Source organism: Ascidia mentula, chromosome 7 (assembly GCF_947561715.1).
Source record: "Ascidia mentula chromosome 7, kaAscMent1.1, whole genome shotgun sequence".
Taxonomy (NCBI): domain Eukaryota; kingdom Metazoa; phylum Chordata; class Ascidiacea; order Phlebobranchia; family Ascidiidae; genus Ascidia; species Ascidia mentula.
Genome location: NC_138572.1, coordinates 16,013,604 through 16,038,199, shown reverse-complemented (window position 1 = coordinate 16,038,199; position 24,596 = coordinate 16,013,604). Strand labels below are relative to the sequence as shown.

Below are 24,596 nucleotides of genomic sequence, written 5' to 3'. Positions count from 1 at the left end.
CCGCCGGTACAATCAAATTGGGCCAGCGATTAACATATGGTATCTACGGCATTTACGTGGGGTCTGGCAAAGAATGCGGGGCTCAGAATGTTGGGCAGACAAAAAACGTTTTTCCACCCGCTTGAACACGCACAGATCCACGTGGAACAAGTTTTAGTGCCTACTGGACAATGACGCCACAGCAAAATCAAATTTTTCGTCAAAAACCCTCGCTACCACGCTGTTATTGTGTGACTTTCGTGCAGAAACCTTCTGCAGAAAACTTTATATGTGATTGTTTTGTTCTGTACTTATATATTTGCATTGCGCCCTGTGATTGTTTTTGCTTGCTTTTGTTGTGGCGTGTGACTTCAACAAGATTATGTCGTACTATCTCAATTCCTAAAACATCGAGCCTCGCGCCTTTTTCCATGTGTATTTTCTTTTATTCATTTTGTTGCTTTAAGTTGGCGTTGCATGTCGTGGTGTAGTGTCGGTTTAGATTTTGGCTTTGCCAGAGAGTTTTATCAGACCTTTGCTTCATTAATTGTTTGTATATATTGGCACCGTAAGAACATGATATGAAAAGTACTAAACAAGAAGCCCCCGAACAAAATCTGTCGAAAGCTGCAGGTCGCCGTGTTGGCTAGTGAAGTCCTTTCGGCTGTAAAACCACGCATGTTTCCTGACTAAATTCCTCAATCAACTGGAACGCAGACGAAACAAAGGTTGTAATCGTAGCTTGGCTTTCTGGCATTCGACTCTACTATTTGCCTTTCTCGATCACTCCTTGTGATGAATACCTGATGTTTTAATAGTTCACTCTGCGTCGGAAATTCACTCAGATACCCAACTGCCCGGTATGAACTAATTGACTGGCGATCGCTTTAACAATCTGTTAGATCTCGAGATCGCGCTCTTAAGCACGCACGTTTTTTCGGTCTTCCTTCAATTGTATTTAATTAAGTCACTGACGCGCTTTGACTAAATTAATTCAAATCAAACGTAGCTCATCGAACCAGTTGGGGTCGCTGAGACAAGCCGTGATCGCACTTTTAAGGTGACGATGAAACCTCTCCACTAATCCGTTGGCTTTTATCAATAGAAAAACACAGTTGTCCTTTATATTGTTATTGTCAAATCGATGATTATACTGCAATGTTAGCGCATAAGCATTTACAAATCGCAGAAATGTGCTGTTAATGAGTAGAGATCATCTATGGAACGTTCTGATAGCAACTTTTCCACTTTTGATATTCTGCTTTCCATTCCTTGTACGTTTCTCGGTACTCCCTTAAAATACAAACTATGCTACACACAGCACAAATAAATATACAGATATAATATATTTCTAAAATACGAATGACATCACAAGAATGGAAAACATATCATAGATACAACTTTATTTAGTTGTTTAGTACAAAGACAAAATTCATACATCACCTGACAGATTTTCCATAAAGGACAAAGTTACCTTGCAGTGGGATTGTCATTACAATCTACAGGTGGTTGTTGGGTTGTGTGAGGAGTCGTTGCGGTGGTGGGAGGTTGGTAGGTTGTGGTGCTCAATATTGGGCTGGTTGTAGTTACTCCTGTGGATATTTCAATATTAATCTCCAACTAATTTTTGTTCTACACTTGATTCAGTACCTAGTTTTTCGTTGTGCAACTGCCTAATTAGGGTTGCCGAAATAAAATCGTTTGTGGTTTAAATATTTAGATTTGCAGGCTTGGCAGCCCAGGCATTGCAGCCTAGCTGGATCAGCCACTTTTTCCTGACAAGTCGGAGCAAGATTTGAAAAATCAAGCTCCCCGGTGAGGTTTGAACTCACGACCCTGGGCTAACCAGGCCCAACGCTCTACCAACTGAGCTACAGGAACTCAGTGGTTTCACGGGGTATATTGTGGCCAAGGTACACTGGTGCGCAAGCGCACAACTTTGCCAGGCAACCTTCACATATACGTAGGGGATCTCTACCACCGTATCAGATAACGCAGTAATATTTCATGCAATGGCATGATTGGCAGGATCGCCCCACTGCGCAGGTCCTTGCTTGGCGATCACAGCTATCGTATCGCGATCATTAGGTTTGCAGGCTTGGCAGCCCAGGCATCGCAGCCTAGCTGGATGATTTTTCAAATCTTGCTCCGACTTGTTACGAAAAAGTGGCTGATCCACCTAGGCTGCCAAGCCTGCAAACCTAATGATCGCGATACGATAGCTGTGATCGCCAAGCAAGGACCTGCGCAGTGGGGCGATCCTGCCAATCATGCCATTGCATGAAATATTACTGGTTTGAATAATTTACTATTGTGCGTCATTAGGACAGAAAACATTACAAAGCTTACTTAATTGAACATTTTCTAAATAAATGTAACAAATTATATTCCCATATAATATCACCTGTGTAAACACTTATACTGTGCGTGGTGTTTGTTCCCATACTAGCAACGGTGATGACGTATTGTGTGTTGGGTTGTAAGTTGCCGAAAGCTGCACGTCTGTTGCGAAGATGGCTGTAACTGGTTACTAATGTTTCATTCCTCCAAAGACTGACATCATACAAAAATTTGAGATAGGCTTCAACATTTCTGGACCAGGAAATGCTGACGAAGTCTGACCCCTGATTAACAACCTTTATCGTTATACCCGGGTCCCCTGTGAAAATAAAGTCAAGATGGCATACAACAAAGTTGGTGCGGTCTATTTAGTGTATGTGTACCAGGGCATCCTTTGTAGCCATAGCAATAACAAAGGTTGCCGTATTCGCTTTTTCCACAGTTGCCATCATTTCCACATTTCGATACGGCAGTGGATTCGCACATTCCTGCAAATGGTTGAGAAAAAGTGTTTTTGTTTAAATTCGCAATAATTTTTCTGATGTTTTACTGACCAACACACATAGTCCCATCACCAAAGTAGCCTAAGTTACACGAACACTTGTAGCTTCCCTCTGTGTTGGTACACACAGCCTCGGGATGACAGTTGTGCATGTTCTGCGAGCATTCGTCGATATCTATGAACATAATGCAATCCTATCAGTTTACCGACCTGGTTTTGCTGAATGATTCATAACTTACCGATGCAGAATCTGTTTACAAGGCGGAATCCGGGACCACAACCAATGCTTGTGGTCGTGGACATTGGTAAGACAGTAGGAGGTGATTCATCAGGTTCTACATACGTTATCGGTGTAAAATTTTTTATCCATTTTTGCCGAAATACGTCACAAAATAAAATTAAATAAAAACAACAAAAAACCGAAACCTGGTACATGGCTTTTTTGTTACATTTCGTGAGTAAAACACTTACCAGTTTGAGCTATAATGCTTGCTTCTGCTGAACCAATCCGGTTATGAACAACCACAGTCAAGTTATATGCCGTAGATGGTTTGAGAAATGAAAAACCAGCTTCTCCATCTATGTGTTGATCGTAGGAGACTCCACCTCCCGTTAAAAACGCATTGCTGAAAGTCACGCTGCTGCGGTCCCAAGAAAAACTCAGGCCTGTGGTTGATCTCCAAACTACTCTGAGGTTCGAAATAGTTGGAAGAACCGCTGAAATAACAACCCATGTGTGTAAAGTTTGTCATCGTTAAAACCAAACGAACTACAAAATGGTACGTCAGGAACACAACTTATCGATTAACACCTATTGCATAGACAAATTTGGCAATAGTGAATTTAATTTCCTAAGTTATAAAAGTTTTCGCAAAATGTGATCGCATATTTGGATGTTTTTTAAAAAGTAGCAGGACAACTCACAATAAGTAGCCGATGAAAAGCCGTAATATCCTGAACAGTTCCCTCTGCCCCAACAATCTACGCCACCACAGTGTTCTGTGATAAAAGATGAAGCATTTCAAAAGTTACAACCATATCTCTCATAAACTTTTCAATTGTAACTTCATAAATTTTTGTATAATTTGTTGCTAACGGTGGCAGGCATATTACTCTATAATTCAAAGCTCATTGGGAATTTTTGGTATGTTTATACCTTATTATGTTTTATATTTTTGAGATATAGCGATACATAGAAGCATAACTCACGTCTTTAAAAAACATTTAGATAAACAAATGCCCTTGTAACAGCCATAAAATTATAGTCAACTTAGTAACAATCGAAACGCCAGTAAAATGAATATCGGTTGTCATAGTGCAAATTAGTTTAATACAGATCAACGGCATGCTGTAGCTTATACATACGCGTGCAAGTAAATCCGTCTCCGACGAAGCAATCGTTGCAGGTACAAGTAAAGCTTCCCTCAGTGTTACTGCAGCGAGCGTGTTCATCACACGCAGTTGAGCCATTTGTGCATTCATTCAAATCTACACAAAAAAATACCCCGTCATCAGTCTGAACTCGTTGACCCATTTCACTGCGCCAGTAATGTAAGCCCAAAGCTGAGAAATTTTCCATTTTATAGAATTCGCCAAAAAGTGTATTTGTCATCAACAAGCTAACATATTTCATGCTGTTGTAATGTTGTAAAATCTCAAACAATAGTGTCGCTTGTATTAAAGTAAACTTATTCGGAGGTCGGATTCTGTTACGTTGCTTGAATATGTGAAACAAATACTTCCTTTTATTTTTCTAATATTTACTTGCTCGTTTTAAGATAAGTGTTCCAAAGTACCGAAAAAATATTGGTACGCAAAGGATTTTGCTGGGTAAGGTCAACAATAAGTAGAGGACAAAATAACAAGGCACATACCAATGCATGTGGAACCAGATATTACATAGCCAGGACAGCAGCTTGTGGGTGTGTTGGTGCATGGTGGAGACGTGGGAGGCGCCGTGGTCGAATAAGGAGGTTCTGGAACTAAAAAATAGACAAAATACCAGTAGGTTGTTATCTTGTTGCAACTCCAAATAGTTGTCAAGGTCGATACTAATAATAAACAATGTTTTATTAATGTGCAAAATACGTGGAAGGGGCTAAACTTTTACTTAAAGGTGAAAAATGACGAATGAAACATCATTACGCTTTAATTAGAATTTCTTTTGAAAAAATATGTAATAAACTTACGGGTTTTTGCAGAAATCACAGTGGTGGTTGAGACGAGATTATTATATACTCTTAAAGTTATGTTGTATTCCGTATCTGGTTGCAGATACAGGAATCCAGCTACTTTTGTGCCGGAGGATTGGTAATAAACCGTCCCAGATATTCTTGGTGAGGCCGAAATAGCGTTACTCGCTTCCCAGGAGACAAACAAACTGTTGCAAGTTCTCCACAAAACCCTTGTGCTGTGAATAACCGACGGAGCTGAAAATATACGCTGTTAAAACAAAAAATAATTGGCAAGCATTTATTTCAGTATTTTTTTTATAACGAAACAAACGAATGCTATATGTAAAAAATAATGCAATCTTTCAGTACATCTTGTACCGAAAATTAACATTTGGTAAATGCAATGACTTGATTTTTTACCAGCTATTGCGTTATTATATGGTTAGTGTATTTCAATAAAACAGTGTGATGTTTAAACGTTACGGATTTGCGTTGAATGTAGAATGATGAAATGTGCAGTATCAGTCTTGTGTCTATGATCTGAATTATCCTGGTTTGGCACTCTTTAAGAAGACTGACTTTTGTTTCCTAAAATACACAAACTTTCGCGAGTATGCATCTCGCTTCATCAGGTGAACATGCCAAACCAGGATAATTCAGATCGTTAAATACAGGTCCGTTTAAATCATTACATCACCCCATACCAACATCGTATACTACACTACTCAACCTTACCGTCTGGACATCCAACAGTGGTTGAAGATCTTCGGCAAAAACAAGTATAGCCATTCAGTCCTTCAGCGCAGCGACCGGGACAAGAGTCGTTACAATAACCTAACAGATAAAATTTAGGTCAATAACACAACATTTACAGAGAAGGCTGATATTTACTACAAAAGTAAAAAAAATTCGCTCAATTTATTAAATTTACGAACAAAAGTGATTTTAAATGAGTGGAGATAATGTATGAAAGGGGTGACTTACCTCTGCAGTCGAATCCGTCGCCTACAAACCAATCGTTGCACTTACACGTGTAACCACCGATGGTGTTGGTGCAATTAGCCTCAACGTGACACGCATGCGTTCCAAGCGCGCACTCATCAACATCTTAAAAAAAAACATTTCAACACAAAATTTGCTCTGTTATGCTATCAGTAATTTCAGCTAAAATTTTGAACATTAATAATAAACGCACCTTGACCTTGAACATGTGCGGTAGCAGCAATAAGAAAAACGCATAGCCACAACATGTTTTCGTGCTGCCGAAAACAGACTAACATCTAACCTTCGTATCGTAGCCCTCTTATTTCATGAATCCTCCTTTCATCGTCGCCTTCACCCCTTTGTTCACGGGAGGATTTCGAGTCGAGCGAAACAGAAAGGGGAGTGGAAAATTTCCAGTAAATAGCCCGGTGGAGATCCCCACCCTCCATTATGGTTTCGAACAACCACGTTTGTCTTTTGTCATCCGAAATTCTGGTCATGAGATTCGCTTTTCCCATTTGGTTCAATTTAAATTAAATTAATTGTTACTGATGCTGCCAGGCATATTTATTGCTGAATACCAGAAGGGCAGTATTCAGCAATTAATTTAAATTGGCTATAATTGAAAAACAAGTATCTCTTAAACATTACAGTCATATGGAATTAAGTTTACAATATTCCTAACAGAAACCCTAAGGCTGGCATGAGGTTTCGGTTGACTTCCTCAGGAGACAAAATTGCTCGTTGGTTCTCGTTTAGAGTCACCCAAGCGTAAACGATCGCCCGATGTCTGCTGTTTGTGAGAGAAAGGTTTTCGATCTCTTTCCCTGTGCCGTAGTTATTGTAGGAAATATTTTCAATTCGAAACAATACCAACGCACTTCGGATTAGTATTACTTTATATTGAAAATTTATCACTTGTAAAACAAAGACACTTGAGATGCGATAGTTGCAGTGTAATGTTTTATATACTTTATTTCTCAACGGTTGCCACATCTGTTGTATCATTATATCAAACATTCTGAGTAAACGTTTCGAACACCACTGCGCGATTTGAGATTGAACTGCAACCTAGAGAGCAGGGAGGTAGATACATGAACGGGCAAAACATAACACGCCAGAGCCACATCTCGTGACAGCAGATACACCAGGATGTGTCGAGCTGCAGTGAGTACCAAGATGGGTAAAGCGGCTTGGAGCTGTCTTCTATGTTTAGTGATGGCATGCACGAAGTTATACTTTGCCTTTTTTGTAGTATCGAAGTTTATGACAAATCCTTATGCTTGGTGCCTTTGTTTGTTTTGAAATACATGTTTTTTTACCAATGTGAATGTTTTAATATTAGTTTCCATCGTTTGAGCTTTAATTAATGTACTATTGTGCATCATTCGAGCATAAAACTTTACAATTGGAGCTGACTTTATTGAAAGTTTTTGCCATAAATGTAACAAATTATATTCCGATATAATATCACCTGTGTAAACACTTATACTGTGGGTGGCGTTTGTTCCCGTTGTAGAAACGGTGATGACGTATTGTGTGTTGGGTTGTAAGTTGCCGAAAGCTGCACGTCTGTTGCGAAGATGGCTGCAACTAGTTACTAATGTTTCTTCCCTCCAAACACTGACGTCATAGAAAAATTTAAGACAGGCTTCAACATTTCTGGACCAAGAAATGTTGACGAAGTCTGACCCATCACCAACAATACTACCGTATTCTGGGTCCCCTGCACAAAAAAACTTTAGGTTATTTCTATTGCATAGTTTGTAAGTTCATGTGTTTGGACTCATAGCTATGACAGAGACTGTCGTATTCGCTTTTTCCACAGTTGTGAATGGTGTTGACATTTGCAGTTATGCATGTTCTACGAGCATTCGTCGATATCTGAACAGAATGCACCGACATATTCTCCGAGAATATTACAGATACAGAAGAAAAGTTCAAGGCGGTGCCCTGTACCATGCCTAATTTGCGTAGTGGTAAGCGTCGACAAGTAAGAGATGTCTCAGAATTGATAGTTACTGAATAAAACTGTAAATATCAATCTGGCAGAGATCTATAAAGATATTTATTAGCAGAAAGGTGTATTTCGCCCTGAGAAAGGCATCACCAGTTTCTGCGGAGCGTAAAAACAAAAGCAACGTAAAAAAACAAGGTAAAGCAAAAGGTCTAGCATGTATGGAAACGAAGTTACCACAAACTAGATATGACTTCCAAAAAATTTATGTACACAAAAACACAAGCAAGGGGTCACGAGGCTCGAGCTTTTGAGCTTTTAGCCCGGCTCCACATAGAAACCGTCGCGAGCGTAGCGTACGCCCGTGACCTCACACGCAAGCGAATTGGCTTCCATACAGAGAGTGAAACTTTGGGCTGGCGAGCTCGCGCGCTGGCGGAATATAAAAAAAATTAAAATGTGTATATTTTTTGTGCCATATTTTGACTTTTGACGTACATTCGCATATGGTTTTCTGGGTCAATCGCCTCGCTTTTCTGTAACATATGGGTAAATCGGCTTTGAGATTAATAATCAAATCGACATTTCATTAATCTTGCGCATATTAGATATTTCCTATGTTTAAAAAATGTTATAAATACCCTCACGAAAGGTACCCAAGTCAGCTCGTCAATCCAATTTGGATTAGCCGATCTAGCAGACTGCCTCTCAGTTGACGATGAAATCGTTCCACCAATCCGTTAGTCTGTGGGTGGAACGCCGTAGAGCATCGATGTTTCATTCCCATGACTTAGCAAATGTTTTTTCACAATTTAGACGTGAACAGCGGACCTCTTTCAGAAGATAAACCGAGCCCACTCTGTATCTTGCTTGTTTAAACCATGCCACGAACCAAATCAAATCCATTTTCCTCTCGTGTTGGAAAGTATGCAAATATTATGCAACCGTTGCACAAAGTTAGCACACTCTATCCTATGTGTAAATAGGATAAAAAGAAACAACAAATTAACACTGAAAGTTGCCCATTTCAGTCCTCTTTTTGAAATGCACATATCATGAAGGAACCTCAGTGTCCTAAAACCAGCAGAAATCAAAATGACTTCAATTAAAAATTATAATTCATTAAAAAACCTGGCGAAATGGACCTCATTCAAGCTCCTTTTTAGAATTGAAATCGCTTGATGATGCATTGCCTGCAACTGAACTTTGTGTTTTGCAAAAGCATGACAGCCGATTTAACATTGGTTGGGTTTATGATGAAATTATCAACCACTACTTATGCAAATGAGAGTTTGATTTCTTTGAATCGCCTGTATAATCTCTATGGCTAACAGAGACTCAGTAACGGATTAGTACAAAATATTATACTCTAAATAGACAGATGACTCAGGATTATTTATAATATTTTCCGCTACTTATGGCAATTAACTTGCGTGTATGAACACATCATGTATGCCTGTTCAACTGTAGCTCAAGCATTACAAAGAAGAGTTTCAATTAAAACCATTTCGGAAGGTGTTTAATTGCGACAAAAAGGCTATTTTTATACCCTGGGTTGATACTGAACGGAGAACATTGATTCACATCAATCCAATGACAATGCCTTGCAAAGAAACAGAGCCAGATGGATCTAGTTGTGGAGTTATGATTTGCATGTATGCAAAATGTCTAGCATCTGGACAAAGCCTACAAGAAATTGGTTCTGTTCAAGGGTACATATTGCAAGTCCTAAACGTCATTGCTGACAAATGCCTTACCAATACAACAAACAAAGGCATGTGCAAATCATGCAAACACGAAGCGAGCCATTTGTTTTCTTAATTAGTACAAGAGAGTTTACCCACGGCCTCGGTTCATTAATTTTAAGAATTACTCCAAGACGTTCCATTCAATTCAGCTCTTGTTGCAATTTTCTTTAGAAGCAAACGGAATTTTGCGACAGGGACGGACTACAGCCGGAAAGGATTCATCAACTCTTATGGTGTAAAATCCTGGAACACATCCCAAGCCATCAAATATGTCTCTGAATTTAAGCAATATGTTAAAATATTCCGAGATAACAACTGTTAAATCTTTTGATTAAACCCAAAACCTCAGCTCCGCACAAACCAATAATTGGGACTGAGTTTTGCTTCACCACTACATAAGTGAATTTCCCACCATTGTATTCAACTGATAAGCAGCATTCCCCACAAGTTAGTATAACATGTCGAGTATAGGAGTACAATTTGACATGTGTTTTTCTTATTAGTACTTTACATTGTGGAAGAATGGAAATGTCTCTCAAGCAAATTACATTAACTTGAGCTCCAGTGTCAATTTTCCCGAGAAAACAATGGTTTTGTGACCTCATATTTACTAGCCAGTCATTTTTAGTAACAACGTCACTTACTAAATTAACATCACTTGCGGGTGAAATTCCTCGATCCTGTCGCTGTGTTGTTGCAGGGACGTCACACGTGTGCAAAAAGGTATCTCGACTCCTATGACTATCAAACTACTTAGAATAAAAACAATGACGAACGATAAAACATACCTTAAACGTCGTTGACAACAAGACCTGTGCTTCGATTGCGTATCTTTTTTCTTCTCCTTTAGCTTATGGTCATGTTGATATTTATAACATATTTGAATGGACAGGACATTTAAAAACGTCGATTTGATTACTAAACCCAAAACCATATGCGCATGTACGCGACGTAATTATAATTTGGTACAAAATACAACAAAGAATAACAAAGTTTGATGCAGTGTTTCTTGACAGCACCGAGCAAAGTGGTTTTTACCACCACATCGAAAGCAGAAGGTTCCCCAAGCCGGACACTACCTTGCCACGTGACATAGAGCACAATATAAACACGACTTATTGAGGCATATGCCGTTACAATTCACGCGCATTCCAGCGCACCACATCAAGCCCAGCTTTGAAACGTTTGTAAAACTTTTGCACCGTTTGAATTGTAACACAAATTTGTGCAGATTTACGAATCTTGCAAAGTTTCAAATTCATAACTTCCAGAAAGCTTCTTCAATTCCCTTATGCGTTGGTCAATGGGTTCGCCTTGATGTTGACGTCGAGAAAAAAACATATCTCTTAAGGGACATTTCGTTTTGGACAGAAATATAGCCCAAACAGGTGAATTACGGCTACATACCGTGCTTCGTCACCCTCATCGAATTTTGTCAGTTTTGCTTCCATACCCAATTGCCGTCACATATGAACGAAACCCCAAAACAAATTTCGTCCAATTTTCGGCCACATTGCCATCCCACACCATCTGCTTCGGCAGAAACAACGATTTCTCCAATATTAGTCGTTAACTTCTGACACCATGTTATGTACGTAGCAACTCCCAGATAAAGGTAAGGTTTATTTGAAGGTCGATCGACACTTTTATAGCGTCTCGTCCAGGGCGACATCTTGCGGACAACAAAATAAATAACATACAAAACAGGCTGGATGTTTGCGAAGCCAAATGATTAACCTTACCCAAGCTTCATTTATCATTCCAAAAATGATCATTCCCAGGATTCGTTGAATGATATTTTGTTGCCATTTTATGGTTGAGTTCTTCGATTGTAACATTTTTTTCATACGTTTTTATTATTGCTTTTATTACGTTCTGCGTTGTGTTAACGTCGTGCGTTCGTGCTGGGGGTGTAGTTACGTTGTGAGTTCACGTCATTCGTCCAATTTATGTGCCACTCGAGTCACAAGAGTATAGAGAAGGCAGCAGTACAGGGTGTGCTTCCTAGTTTTATTGTTTATTTTAACAAGCTGGAATCACGAATTTAATGCAACTGGTATAAACTTTCGGCACATTCAGCCTTATGTAGGTCTTGCAAACAAAACCTCACTGATGAGGGGTGTTTTGTCTTTGTAGTTGCTCCAAGCAGTAAACAAAATCCAATATTAATGACTACACATGACGCAACGTGCGCTTAACAGTGTGAACTACTGTCTGTAGCTCAAGCATATAGAAATAGATGAAAGTTATCTACACCCCTGGATCAACTTCAGGTAACGGAGATCGGACATAGCGTTTGCAAGCCACTCTTATACATGTTATAAAATGTAAACTGCAACTTTAACTTTTACAGATGGTTCGATCATAGAGGGTTTTGACGCAGAGGACTTCCCCCAAAAAAATTATAAATTTTATTGCTTGGTGTTTTAACTTCCTCAAATAAGTCACTTTCTTGAATTATTTGAAAGAAATGTGTTCATAGTTGCATCGTTTGCCTCTGTGTAAGGGTTCCTGTATTGTGCTTTTCGACCCAAGTTGTCATTATTGTCGTATTATCACCCCAACAGTTCCCTTTGAATTGTGACAGCAAAAAACCTTCTAAAATGTTTTTTTTGGTGTCGCGATTGTCACCCCCCATTCATAACTTACACGCATCTCCACTCAATGCAGCAAATAAATGTTTCAAGTTAGCTCCAGACAAGGCCACTGTTTCGATCTATTACGTCATCAGCTTGATGGAGACTCTTGACAATCTTGCGCCAGGTTTTAACTTTTGCTTGGTCGTAGGGTTTGCACGTAGTTTGTTGTGTCTACAGTCGTCTTCACCTGGCCGCTTGGCGGGGGTGATTGTCGAAAATCTGCATTGATAAGACCAACAGGTCAAACCAGCTCACTTGACATAATTTGAGGTCCTCGGTGATTTCTCTAAATAAATACAGGGACACTCCGAATGCCACTTCTCCTATGAGCTCACGCGGTCTCTACGAAACGAACTTCCAAAATAGGTCGTAGGTATCTTTGCTTACATCCTATAAATTCAGCTGGTTCCGGTGAATTTATGATCATTGCTACTTTTACTTACATCTCCTACTACCAGGTGTTTGTGAGTTCATGCCCGATTTTTTGGTCTGTCGTCTAGCTAGATAACAGAAGGCTATTGGAGTTTGTAGAAAAGCTTAACTGTGCATGTCTAAGCAGAATGCTGCGTAGTGATTCAACTAAGTTCTGCAACATTCACATGTATAACTTGCAAGTCTGTTTGTAGGCTGCAATAGGTAGCAATAGGTTCTATTTGAATAAGGTTCACAGACTTAGACAAATAGAGCGTACATACTGCTGAACAAATACTGCTGTTTTTTTCTGTTCAACGACATTGAAGGAATTTCTACAAAAGTTAAGTACATTGATATTACTGACCTTTATTATTATTATTGTTGTTATATTACATCTATTTAAACTTTGTTTCTGCTAACCTACTTCCTGTAAGAATAGACTAACTGTGCATAAGATGTCACAGCGTTCAAAGAAAGACAAGGAGCAATCTGCTGTCCTTGACCGCATCGACTCACTGAGAGATGAAGTACGGGAGAGCAAGAACTCCACTGACAACACCCTGAAGGAGCTGGTGCTGGAGATGAAAGAGATGCGGAAGAGTCAGGCCTTTCTCCAAGAGAAGTTTGAGGAGATGAAGAAGAAGCTCTCCACAAACGAAGTGGTGATTCACTCCCTCCAATCTGAGAACAGGGAGTTAAAGAAGGCCGTAACGGAACTCCAGGCAAGCTCTGCTTCAAATGAGCAATCCATTAATGATTTGGAGCAGTATGGCCGTCGGCCATGCCTGGAGTTTAAAGGCCTTCCCTACTCAGATGAGGAGAGCACCGACGACCTGGTCATCTCTGTCGCGAGGAAGCTGGATGTCACTGTTACAAAACATGACATCAGCATATCCCATCGACTGCGAAGACCGTCAAAAGATCACCCAAGGCCAGTAATCATTGCTAAATTTATAAATAGGAAACTGCGGGATGCCATTTACTTCAACAGGCATAAACTAAAGGCGGTCAACCGAGGTGTGGCTCCAGAGAAGCAGATTTTTGTCAATGAGAGCTTGACAAAGAGGAACCGGGACAGATTCAACACCTGTCTCCGGTACAAACGGGAGCACCACTTCCACCACATCTGGACTCGGAATGGAACAACTTATTTGAAGAAGGATGAAGAGAGCAATGTCATTGTCATTCGCAATGACAATGATTTGGTACGTCACAAAATTCTATAATATATTCTTATGTAGCTGTATGTTTGTTTTATATGTTGTATCAATGATTTCATTATTAGTAATACCTCCTCTTGATGGCCCAGTTTACAACTAAGTCCCCAGACCTATGTTTTTTGGCTAGTAATGAACACACTCACTCACAGTACTATGATCATGCATCACTGGATATGACACTGAGAAATATGTTGGAGAATGATCTATATATTATCCACATTAACATTTGCAGTTTAAAAAACACAAAGATGATTTAGAGAATTGGATATCAAATATGTTTAAAATTCCTGAAATAATAATGATAACCGAAACGAGAATGAAGCATAGTGTTATTTACACCACAGATATTGAAGGGTATGAATTTTGCCACATTGACACAGTTTCTAATGCGGGCGGTGTAGGAATGTACATTAAACAGTCACTTTCATATCACATAAGGCATGACATCACACTCCTTTGTCAAGATAGTGAAAACTTATGGGTTGAATTATCACATAAGAAACAACAAATTGTCCTTGATGTAATATACAGACATCCCACATACTCTCATGACTCATTCCAAGATGCACTTTCCCAAACCCTACATGATCTTAATAAACATAATATTCCAGTTTATATTGGTGGTGATTTTAACATTGACTTGATGAAACATAACAGTTCTGACTCAGTGCGTAATTTCATAGATACCCTTTCCTCGTACAGTTATACACCTCTGATATGCCAACCTACCAGGATAACTCCCCACAGTGCAACTCTAATTGATAATTTTTTCTCTAGTAATTCCAATGTAAAGTTTAAATCTGGTATTATTACATCAGACATATCTGACCATCTTGGAATATTTATTATACTCCACACAGTAGCCCTCAGTAAACCACTAGAGAAAATACTTGTTAGAGATATGCAACATTTTTCTGCCCCAAACCTAATGCAAGACATAAACTTTCTGATTGAAAGCTTAACTCATTCCAACCAAAACCCTATTGGTCAATTTACTCATTTTGTCCAAAACTTTATTTCCATTTTACAACATCATGCACCACTATCCCACCTGTCCAGAAGAAGAAGGAAACTAGCACAGAAACCATGGATAAGCAAAGCTATATACACTTCCATTAAGAAAAAAAATAGACTTTTTCACATGTTATGCAAATCACATTTTTCCAGTATTAGCAAATATAACCAATATAAGGCATACAGAAACCGTTTGAACCATGTAATGAAACAAGCGAAAATCATTTTTTACAAGAAAAAACTAAAAGGTAGTGAAAAAGACATTGCTGGAATATGGAAAATAATCAACTGTATATTGCAGCGTAAACAGTCCAAACCCCATAAACCCACTGTTGTAAGAACAAACCATGGAAATATGTCACATGACCCTTCAATTATATCGAACACTTTCAATTCCTTCTTTGCCAGCATAGGAAATAGCATTGCACTCTCCATACCACCTCCAGACAAGCCCCTCCCAGCTGTTGCTTTAAGTGGCAATGTGTCTTCATCCTTCTTCTTCTATGAAACAACACCAGACGAGATAGAAATGTATATATCCCTTTTGGATGCAACAAAATCGGTACCATCTCATGACATCCCCATAAAGTTCATTAAGTTAGTTAAATGCATAATTTCACCCTTCCTGTCGGAGGTGTAGGCCTATAACTGGTGTATTCGTAATGGACAATATCCCGTAGTTCTTAAGTCGGCAGAAGTAATTCCCATACACAAAAATGGTTCTGTGAGTGAGTGCACTAATTACAGGCCAATATCATTATTGTCCCCTTTTGCAAAAATTTTTGAAAAAATTATTCACAGCCGCCGATATAACTACCTTGAAAAAAGTAAGTTAATTTCACAGCATCAATACGGATTTAGAAGCAAACATTCCACGTCACTCGCCATTTACGATATTTACGAGAAGCTGTTAGAATCTTTTGACAATAAACAGTTTACATGCGCCATTTTTCTTGACCTGTCTAAGGCATTCGACACCGTAAATCACGAGAAGTTGTTGGAAAAGTTAGAGCGCCGGTATGGAATTAGGGGAAATACCCTACACTTAATCCGCAGTTACCTTGTAGGTAGAAGTCAATGCACTAGAATAGGAAATTCTGTGTCGGATATTAAACCCATAACATGCGGTTGCCCACAGGGTTCGCCATTAGCTCCTTTACTTTTTTTATTGTACATCAATGACCTTCCGCAAGTATCCTCTTTTACAACCAAATTGTTTGCTGACGACACGGTTCTTTCAATGACCTCCCCTTCACTTATTGACTTACAATCCCGTGTTAACGAACAACTCACAAATGTTGATAACTGGTTAAGGCACAATCGACTTTCTCTCAACATTCGGAAAACAAAGTTCCTGTTGTTTTCCCCTTCCACCTCAAGCACTGGCAATTTCACCGTCACCATCGGTCATGAAAAACTTTTGCGATCAGATAATATTAAGTACCTCGGTGTATACATTGATGACAAACTAACCTGGACAACTCACATTCATTATTTAGAAAAGAAATTGTCACAAGCATGCGGCACTTTTTTTCAGTTGCGAAATTATCTTGACGTTAAAACGTTGAGAAATGTTTACTATTCATTTGTATATTCCCATATTCAGTACGCTATTGGTGCTTGGGGTGGAGGATCGGCACTCTCACTGAAAAAACTCAACACCATTCATAATAACATACTCCGCTCCATAACCTTTAGTTCCTTTCAAAGCCACGTCACGCCATTATACAAGAAATTAGATCTCACAAAAATTAGAGAAATTTACAAACTCGAACTGGCCAAAGTAATGCACGATTTCAATACCGGCAATCTACCGGCCTCCTACAATTCCTTATACCCAAGAGTTAACACCACCTTCGGCTTACGCATGCTAAAACTTAGGGGTCCACAGATATGGGAGGAAATAAACCCTTCCATTAGATCGCTCTCACGTCCATCATTTAAAAAAAAATCCGCCAATGTTTCACATCTCAGTATTAACTTCCTTTTTCATCCACCCAGTTAGCAGTCCGTTTTTCACTTTTTTCTTGTAGTCCTCTTGTCGTTTATTGCGTTTCTTCTGTCTTTTTTTATTTGTGTTTTTATCTATATTCCACTGTACACTCTACGCCTAAATGAACAATTTACTGCCGTAGGATCCGTTGTTGTTTCAGACCTAGGAGCGCTGCACACCAACGTGCGATTGATCATCAGCAAGACCTACGATGATTCAACAAGCGCAACCTCTATACGATCCCGACCATCTCCAACCAAAACCACCACGTTTGGACTGTCCTCGGGACGTTAAGGTCTGTCGATGTGGATCAAAGGAAGCGTTCTGAGAACCGAGTTGGCGTTTGCGTTTCGATGGGTTTTGCTTTGGCCAGCACAGCCGGGTGGCCACCTTTCGTCACATGCAGCTTGTCGCAACCCATCACCTCCCAGTGCGACTGGCTGCGATCCTACGGCAGACGGTGATTCTCCGTGAGGAAATCACCTTTACATGGGCGCCTGACTCCATAACCTTCATGGTTTTATCGGTGCCCATGCCATTTCATTTCCTTGTTTTTTGTTCGTCGCGTAGTTGCTTTTCTCGCAAAAATAAACATGATTTGATTTGATTTGATTTGGTAGCGTTAATTTAGGCAAAGAGTTCCAAGGTGAACCTCACTTTAGAGTTTATGGTCGAACTAATCAATCTTCCAATTTGTACATACAATTTTATTCTTACCAAGTGCCAATATGAGGACACAAGGCAGGCAATGTTAACTTCAATCCTTTTCACATAAGCAGTTTACGTGGCAACCGATAGAGTATAGAATACCAAGAACAGGACTTGCAAAAGCAAACGATGGTCCGAGAGGAAATGGTCGCGCCAGTCCGGCGTGTGAAACAACGTTGTACAACATACATTGAAGGCAAAGCAAACTTGCGTTGACATGGTCAGAATTGGGCCAACGCCAGCAAAGACGATATACTAGAATATACACACAACACAACGACCAATTTGGCTTTAGTTACATAACAATATGACCTTTATGCATCAATTAGTTTTGTTAACTATGAATTCGTTGCAAAGCCATGGCACGATTTAAGTGCAATAAATACAACAGCGTATAAAAAAATTAATCTTTTAAAATGTTAACGGAGTTTGTAACGTTTTACATACTTTGTATATTCGTAATGTATTTTGTGGTTATGAAAGTGCAATATTTCAACAACAATCAGCAATAACTACAGTATCCTAAATCTTGCTGTTACTTTTTAACTCGTCGCAAATTGTTTTCACTCCATTCAATGAAATACTTCCTCTCCTTATCATTGATGTCCGTTGCAATTCTGTAAGCCTGGATTGCATTTTTGTAAGCGTCCATGCTTTCATTCGAACGATTTGTTTCTACGTAAAGAAGACCAAGGTTGTTTAACAAATGTCCGAATACTCGATGCTTTGCTGAGCTTTCACCAAACTGTTTTTTCATCATTTCAAGTCCAAGTTTAATTGTTTCTTCTTCCGACGAATAATCTTCAATTAAATGTTGACTCAATTCAATCCTGAGCAAACATTCAACTTGGCATAAACACAAAACTTCTTTTTCCACGTTTCTAACATTTTGTATTTCGAATCCGATCTCTTCCATGAGTGGAATCACGTAATCACCTACTATTCGTTTGTTTTTGTAGTTTTGTTTCAGTAAATCTTGGATTGTGAGTCTCAGATTCCAAACACAATTCTTCACTCCCTTCGCACCTTTTATCCCATCTTGTTTTTCATATAGTTGCGATGAAAGATGAAAAAATAAAATCGATTCCAAACAATTTCCCTCTTTTCTGCTTTCATCTCCAATTGCTTTTAAATCTTCTGCAGTTGCCCCAAGACCTTCAAGTGACTTTGAAAGTTTGTTCCTTGTTTCGTTTGCTTCAGAATATTCTCCTTTCTTCAACAAACTCACGTATTTTTTTATGAGTGGGGTAGGATCGATGTTTTTATCTAAAACAGAAACAGTTAACTATCTATCGGGTTTAGTTTTCACATGTTCAAAGTTTTTTTATTCGGTTTAGTTGATAGATCTTCAATTCATTTCTTCATAAAATGTTTGTCCTTCGTAATTTGAATTACCCGTTTTTTGTAATGTTCTCTGTATGGTGTTGTCTTCATCTGTGTTTGCACCGTCTTGTGTGCTTTCAATTTGTTCTGCAGAATAAATGCTTTTGCTTTTATAACAGTGCGGAGTATGAGTTAGACCCACATTTGGGTATAGAATTTTTTTATGGCAATCTTATTGTAACTGCTTATGTTTAGCTTGGTAAATCGAGCAAAAACAATATAGTAGTATGTCGCCCCGATCTCAGCATATTAAAATTTTAAAATATGATAATTACTACTGTACCTAATGTTGACAATTAACATACCAATTTCTTGCGGTGAACTTTGTTTCGTGGTTGTTGCAGATAACGCATCTTCAGCAGATGAGTTTTTTTGCTCATTTTATTCCAGTCTAAAAAAATATTTTTAACAAGGTTTTTTCTACCTTACCGCCAATAAACAGTAAATTAAAAACTTATTGACACTGTAGTTTCAATTTTACTGACTTGACATTATTTGAACATTTCGTAAGTTGTTTTCACTTATTTCAATCCCTTCCTTTCTTTCTTCTTCAGTTATGTCTGTCGCGACTCTTCTAGCCTGGATTGCCATTTTAAACAAATCTATGCTTTCACTCAGTCGATTTGTATCGACGTAAACAAGACCAAGGTTGTTTAGCAAATGTCCGAACACTCGATGCTTTGCTGAGTTTTCAGCAAACTGGTTTCTCGTCATTTCGAGTCCAAGTTTGATTGTGGTTTCCATTGACAAATAATCTCCGATCAAATGACGACTCCGTTCAATCCACCTCAAACACCAAACTTGACATAAGCATGCAACTTCTTCATCTTCTGCATTTTGTACTTTGAGTCTCAAGTACTCCATCAGCGGAATCACGTAATCACGAACTACTTGCTTGTTTTCAAGTTTTTGAACCAAATCCGATGTTTTCAGCAAATCATCACCTAAACATTTGAGACCCTCCACACAATCCTTCAAACCATGTGCTCCTTCCCTCCAATTACTACATCTAATGTAAAGTTCTGATGAAAGATGATAAAATATAATCGATTCCAAACAACTTCCCTCTTTTCTCTTTTCATTTCCAATTGTTTTTAAATCTTCTGCAGTTTGCCCAAAATCCTTCAGTGAGTTTGAAAGTTGGCGTCTTGTTTTATTTGCTTGAGAATATTTTCGTTGTTTTAAGAAATCCGCATATTTTTTGATCAATGGAGTCGGATCGATATTTTTTATCTAAAATTAAAAACAAGTAAAAGTATGAGGTGTGTAGGCGATTAAAAGCAAAAAAGGTAGTAGTGTTTCCAGTTCCAATCGGATAATTATTAGACGAGTAGAAATATTTAATGGCAGGCAGGATCGACTACACATGCCCTTACTTGGCGATCACGTATTAAATTATTAACCCCAAATTCCATATTTTGTAATGTTTGGTGTTTTAACTCCCGTTTTAATGAAGGCGCAACGAAATTCCCGTAGGGAATCGCCACCCAATCTGCCTTCAGTATTGGACAAAGTATTTGATTCAGTTTTCTTTCATAAACGAAGGCTGCACAAACAAGTTTGTATGAGAAACATATTTGAACCTTTAAATGCTCACCAACTATTGGAGAGCCGGTACAAGTTTCGCATAAACAATTGTCACCCCCCAATAATGCACCCTGATCTAAGCCACTGGTGGTTTGTACGCCGCGTTAAACAAAACCTCCGATGAGAGATAAATGTATCAACAGTTCTTGCAGAACATCGGAAAAGAATATGTTAATTTTGATTCTCAATTCATAGCACATTATTTTGATATGACAACAAATACAGTGCTATTCTTGTTTTTAATAGGATGTAAAATTTTAATAGTGAAGCGAGTTGCTATTTATTCCACGTGTCTTGTCAAACTAACGCAAACCAGGAACATGGCAGAGGACGTAGGAAAGAAGGCAGCATATCCGCTGGGTTACACTACCCACACAACCACCGGCCAGAAGCGCACATAAGGTTCAATCAAAAATAAAAATGCACGGTTGGGCGACCGGCTCGATGAGGTCCACGTGAGCCGGTTTGATTGTGTGCATGGAAATTTGTGGTGTCGTCCAGCCAAATCCAGCGTAAAAGTTTTTCTGTCCCGTTTAAACGATGCGAAAGGGTCCTTCGTGAGGCGGTGTTAAAGGGCGATGCTTGTCCGTTCGCAGAAACGCATAACCACAAGTTTAGAGGAACTTCGGCAGTGCTTGGCCTTTGCATTGTACAATATTTACAAATACCTACAAGACATTACTACAATCACTTTTCAACGCATCTTATTCAAATAGATTATTTTCCATGTTCGCAACATCGCCGTACCATTTTGCCGGTTCGCTTTCATTTTACATTGAAAATGATTGAAGAAAACAATCGAAACATCTGTATGAAGTTCTCTACCATTGTATTAGCTATCTTGTTTGAATTAAATATGTATAAAACCGTGAGTTATGTTCCTAAGTAGTTGCATAATAACAGTTGTGTAACTGGGACAGGGCATTGTGGTTAGTCAAAGCATTTATGATTTCCAACGTCATGCATACCTTTCATAAAATACGACGACTTAAGAGGTTAGATGACTGTTGTTGGTTTATTTATCTCGCTAATAAATATTTATTGAAGCTTTGTCGTTTTCGTCCACACTCGGCAAAAGATCAGCAATTCTGTTTTTTGGAGGCTGGCAATGACGATCAAAAAACTAAGGTAATAATGGAACACAATTATCCTGTAACACCACGTTGGTCTGGCAGTGCTTATGTGATTATGTCAAAAGCGTTTAAGTACGGGTTCTCGTGACGTTTTGATTTGTTTTTTTTTGACAAATCCCTTTCGTTTTTTTTTGATAAATGTTTTGATTAAACTGGGAACGAAATTACCACTAAATGCAACACAAACGATGAGGACGCGATTCGAACCCTCAGGTCCGAAGCGAAAGGGATGAAGCCCATGGGCCGAACTATTCGGTTTAAATGTGTAACAAATAGTAAAATAAAATATTTATAATATATACAGGGAAAAAATAGCAATTGAACTTCAACATTCTGTCACCATCCGGTTGTTATATGACACGTTTATTTCTGAAAAAAAAAGATTGTTCGGAGAAACACTGTATATTGAATTGGTTGGTTTGTAATGTCCTATAAATTCTATTGTTTAAAAATTTATGGCCCTAATATACATAGCACCGTCCTCGCTGTGATTTACATAATCGACGATCGCAAGTTAATTAGGATAATCCTTGTGTCAAACAAACGACGGTTGCACGAACGTAAGATACTTCATAATGGCAAAAATCTATTTCAGACAGATAAGTTCGCAACTATGTACAAGGACTACAACATGCATTTTTTTTACTTCAGAAACTATGTCTTGAAAAAAGTAAACTTTTATTGTTGTTGTATCCAAGCAAAACGCCTTCTCATTTAGTGGTTCTGTGATACAATGTATACCGTTTGGTTATGTGAACCTTAAAATTTTTTTTTTAATAAAAGAAACCGCCAAATCTTTGGTTGATTCATTTTACCATACATGACTGACATCAACTTGATGTTAATTGTGGATATTTTACTTTAGTATTGTTCACTTAGAAGTACACACCTGGCAAAACGTGGAAAGGACCAACATTTTGTTGTTGTTTGATATGATTTTGCAAGTAAACACTTTTTTAGGCTTACTTTCTTTTATCCCTTTAGGAAAATCCTAGCGCTACTTATTTTTTTACTTCGAATAACCCTAATTAATCATTTTCATGGCTTTACAGTTTTGGTTTCTTCAAAACGATTGTAACCGCTAGGGGGCAATCACGGAATGTCGCGTCCGGGTTGACTCAGCGCAAACTCCCTTTCCACGGAGCTTTATTACCGAGCGTACAATGCTAGTTGCCAGATGCAATTATCGCGTACTGTAGCAAGCGACCAGACGTCGGATTGAATTAGTTGCTTAGCTGTAAGTCGTATATAAAATCCACAGTGTTGTGATACCCATTTGCAATGGTAAATTAAAAAAAAGCGACTCATTTTATTTTAACAATACCAACAAGCTAGAATTATAATGTCTTTGTTTTCCGTCCTCACTGTTGCTACATTATGTCGGCCGAGCATCGTTAAGTTGGCTTTGTTTTTATTTGCTTTCATGCAGAATCTCGAGTCGTTCGTCACATACAAAGTTTCTTCTACCATTTTACACGGAATTTATGTTTTTGTATAATTTGCAAATATACAAAGATTACAGGAAGACGATTGACCGACGTCTAACGAGTCAGGAGACAAGCCAACAATTCCGCTCCTTATTTTACATGGTTTGGTCGATAGAACACTTGCAACTTTGCAACTATTTTAAACGAAAAATTTTCACAATGCCAACGAAATAATCGCAAACTTGGTCAAATGCACTAGAAGTCGCTCAAGCTAGGAATGTCCTTGTACAAATCCGGATAAAAAAAAAACTTTTATCTCACTTTCTGCACAAAACATATTTTGTGTCGTAATTACAGACACGTTAATTTCAGGCGAAAATTTCTCAGTCTTGCTATGCAAGACACATATATTTCGCTTTTGTAACAAGCATCATCATTGTCCATAAAAAAAGAAAAAAGTGGGTTAAAATTAAAAGGCTCTCCACTACCTCACAACACGCCCTTTACACAACTGAAAACCTGCCACATGCAACGGGTGAAAGCGTTGAGAAACACGGGAAGAAGGACAAAACAATGTCTGTATTACAATAATCAGGACAAGCAAACCCATCATTTACACCGCGGTAAAATCATTTTTTGTTTTTTAATTATTGCATTTGTTTTATTCAACCATTTATCTTCAGCCACGTCCAAGTTTGCGGTGCGTGGTTCTTCAACAAATGTAACCTCGAAGCACCGTTCAATGGGATATTTTAAACACACAAAAAAATGTGTGGTAAATCACCAAACAGCAGGATTATTCCTGTTATCTGTTGTTTTAATCCTGGTCACTGCAAAGAAATGTTCACTGATGATCCTAACCGAAAATTCCAGGCTGAAAAACAAAACAAATCTTTTTATTCGAAAGATAACACAATCAAGTTTTTTTGCAAATACAAAGTAAACTAAAGACATACAGGGTTATCCAGTTTTTTTCGCTCTTTTCTCACGATTCGAATAGATTCGCAATCCAATCCGCAGTAAGTCAGGTCCAACGTCTCATTCACTTTGGGGAGGAGTCGACATATTTTCTTTAGATCATTTTTTTCAAACCCGTTTTCACTCAGGTTAAGAAATCCCAACTGTTTAAAATAAATAGGTTGGTTGGAAATGTTTGTCTTAAACTTTTGCAAAACAAAACAATCTCGCTCAAAAATATTAAATTTATTTATTTGTTTTTAAATACCTTTTATCTTCTAACAAACTCAAGTTTCATAATAATATTTTGCTAAACTAGAAGCACAAAATTAAAAAAAACCTTGTGTTTCATTTTCATAATCGTTTCACATATGATGTTTAGGCTTTGCGATTTCAGTTGGCAATTCCCCAGCTCAAGCCTCAAACTGGGTTTTCGA

At 38.5% G+C, this 24,596-nt stretch overlaps 3 protein-coding genes across 3 annotated transcripts; 2 read left to right on the top strand and 1 right to left on the bottom strand.

The window, feature by feature from the left end:
- Positions 1 to 1,100: 1,100 nt before the first annotated feature.
- On the bottom strand, positions 1,101 to 6,328 carry LOC145908487 (uncharacterized). Its single transcript, XM_082995784.1, has 14 exons — positions 6,191 to 6,328; positions 5,980 to 6,102; positions 5,731 to 5,829; positions 5,011 to 5,250; positions 4,696 to 4,803; positions 4,187 to 4,309; positions 3,746 to 3,820; positions 3,293 to 3,538; positions 3,061 to 3,156; positions 2,874 to 2,996; positions 2,703 to 2,807; positions 2,384 to 2,638; positions 1,454 to 1,571; positions 1,101 to 1,272 (listed from the first exon to the last, which is right to left on the bottom strand). Exons 1-14 carry the CDS (start codon positions 6,273 to 6,275, stop codon positions 1,197 to 1,199), a joined length of 1,872 nt encoding a protein of 623 aa, XP_082851910.1. The 5' UTR covers positions 6,276 to 6,328; the 3' UTR covers positions 1,101 to 1,196.
- Positions 6,329 to 13,109: 6,781 nt separating this feature from the next.
- On the top strand, positions 13,110 to 15,714 carry LOC145908464 (uncharacterized). The gene has a single exon (XM_082995752.1). The coding sequence runs from the start codon at positions 13,193 to 13,195 to the stop codon at positions 13,961 to 13,963; it is 771 nt and encodes a 256-aa protein (XP_082851878.1). The 5' UTR covers positions 13,110 to 13,192; the 3' UTR covers positions 13,964 to 15,714.
- On the top strand, positions 14,256 to 16,976 carry LOC145909683 (uncharacterized). The gene is made up of 2 exons (XM_082997039.1): positions 14,256 to 15,568; positions 15,773 to 16,976. Exons 1-2 carry the CDS (start codon positions 14,256 to 14,258, stop codon positions 16,974 to 16,976), a joined length of 2,517 nt encoding a protein of 838 aa, XP_082853165.1.
- The last annotated feature ends 7,620 nt before the right edge of the window (positions 16,977 to 24,596 follow it).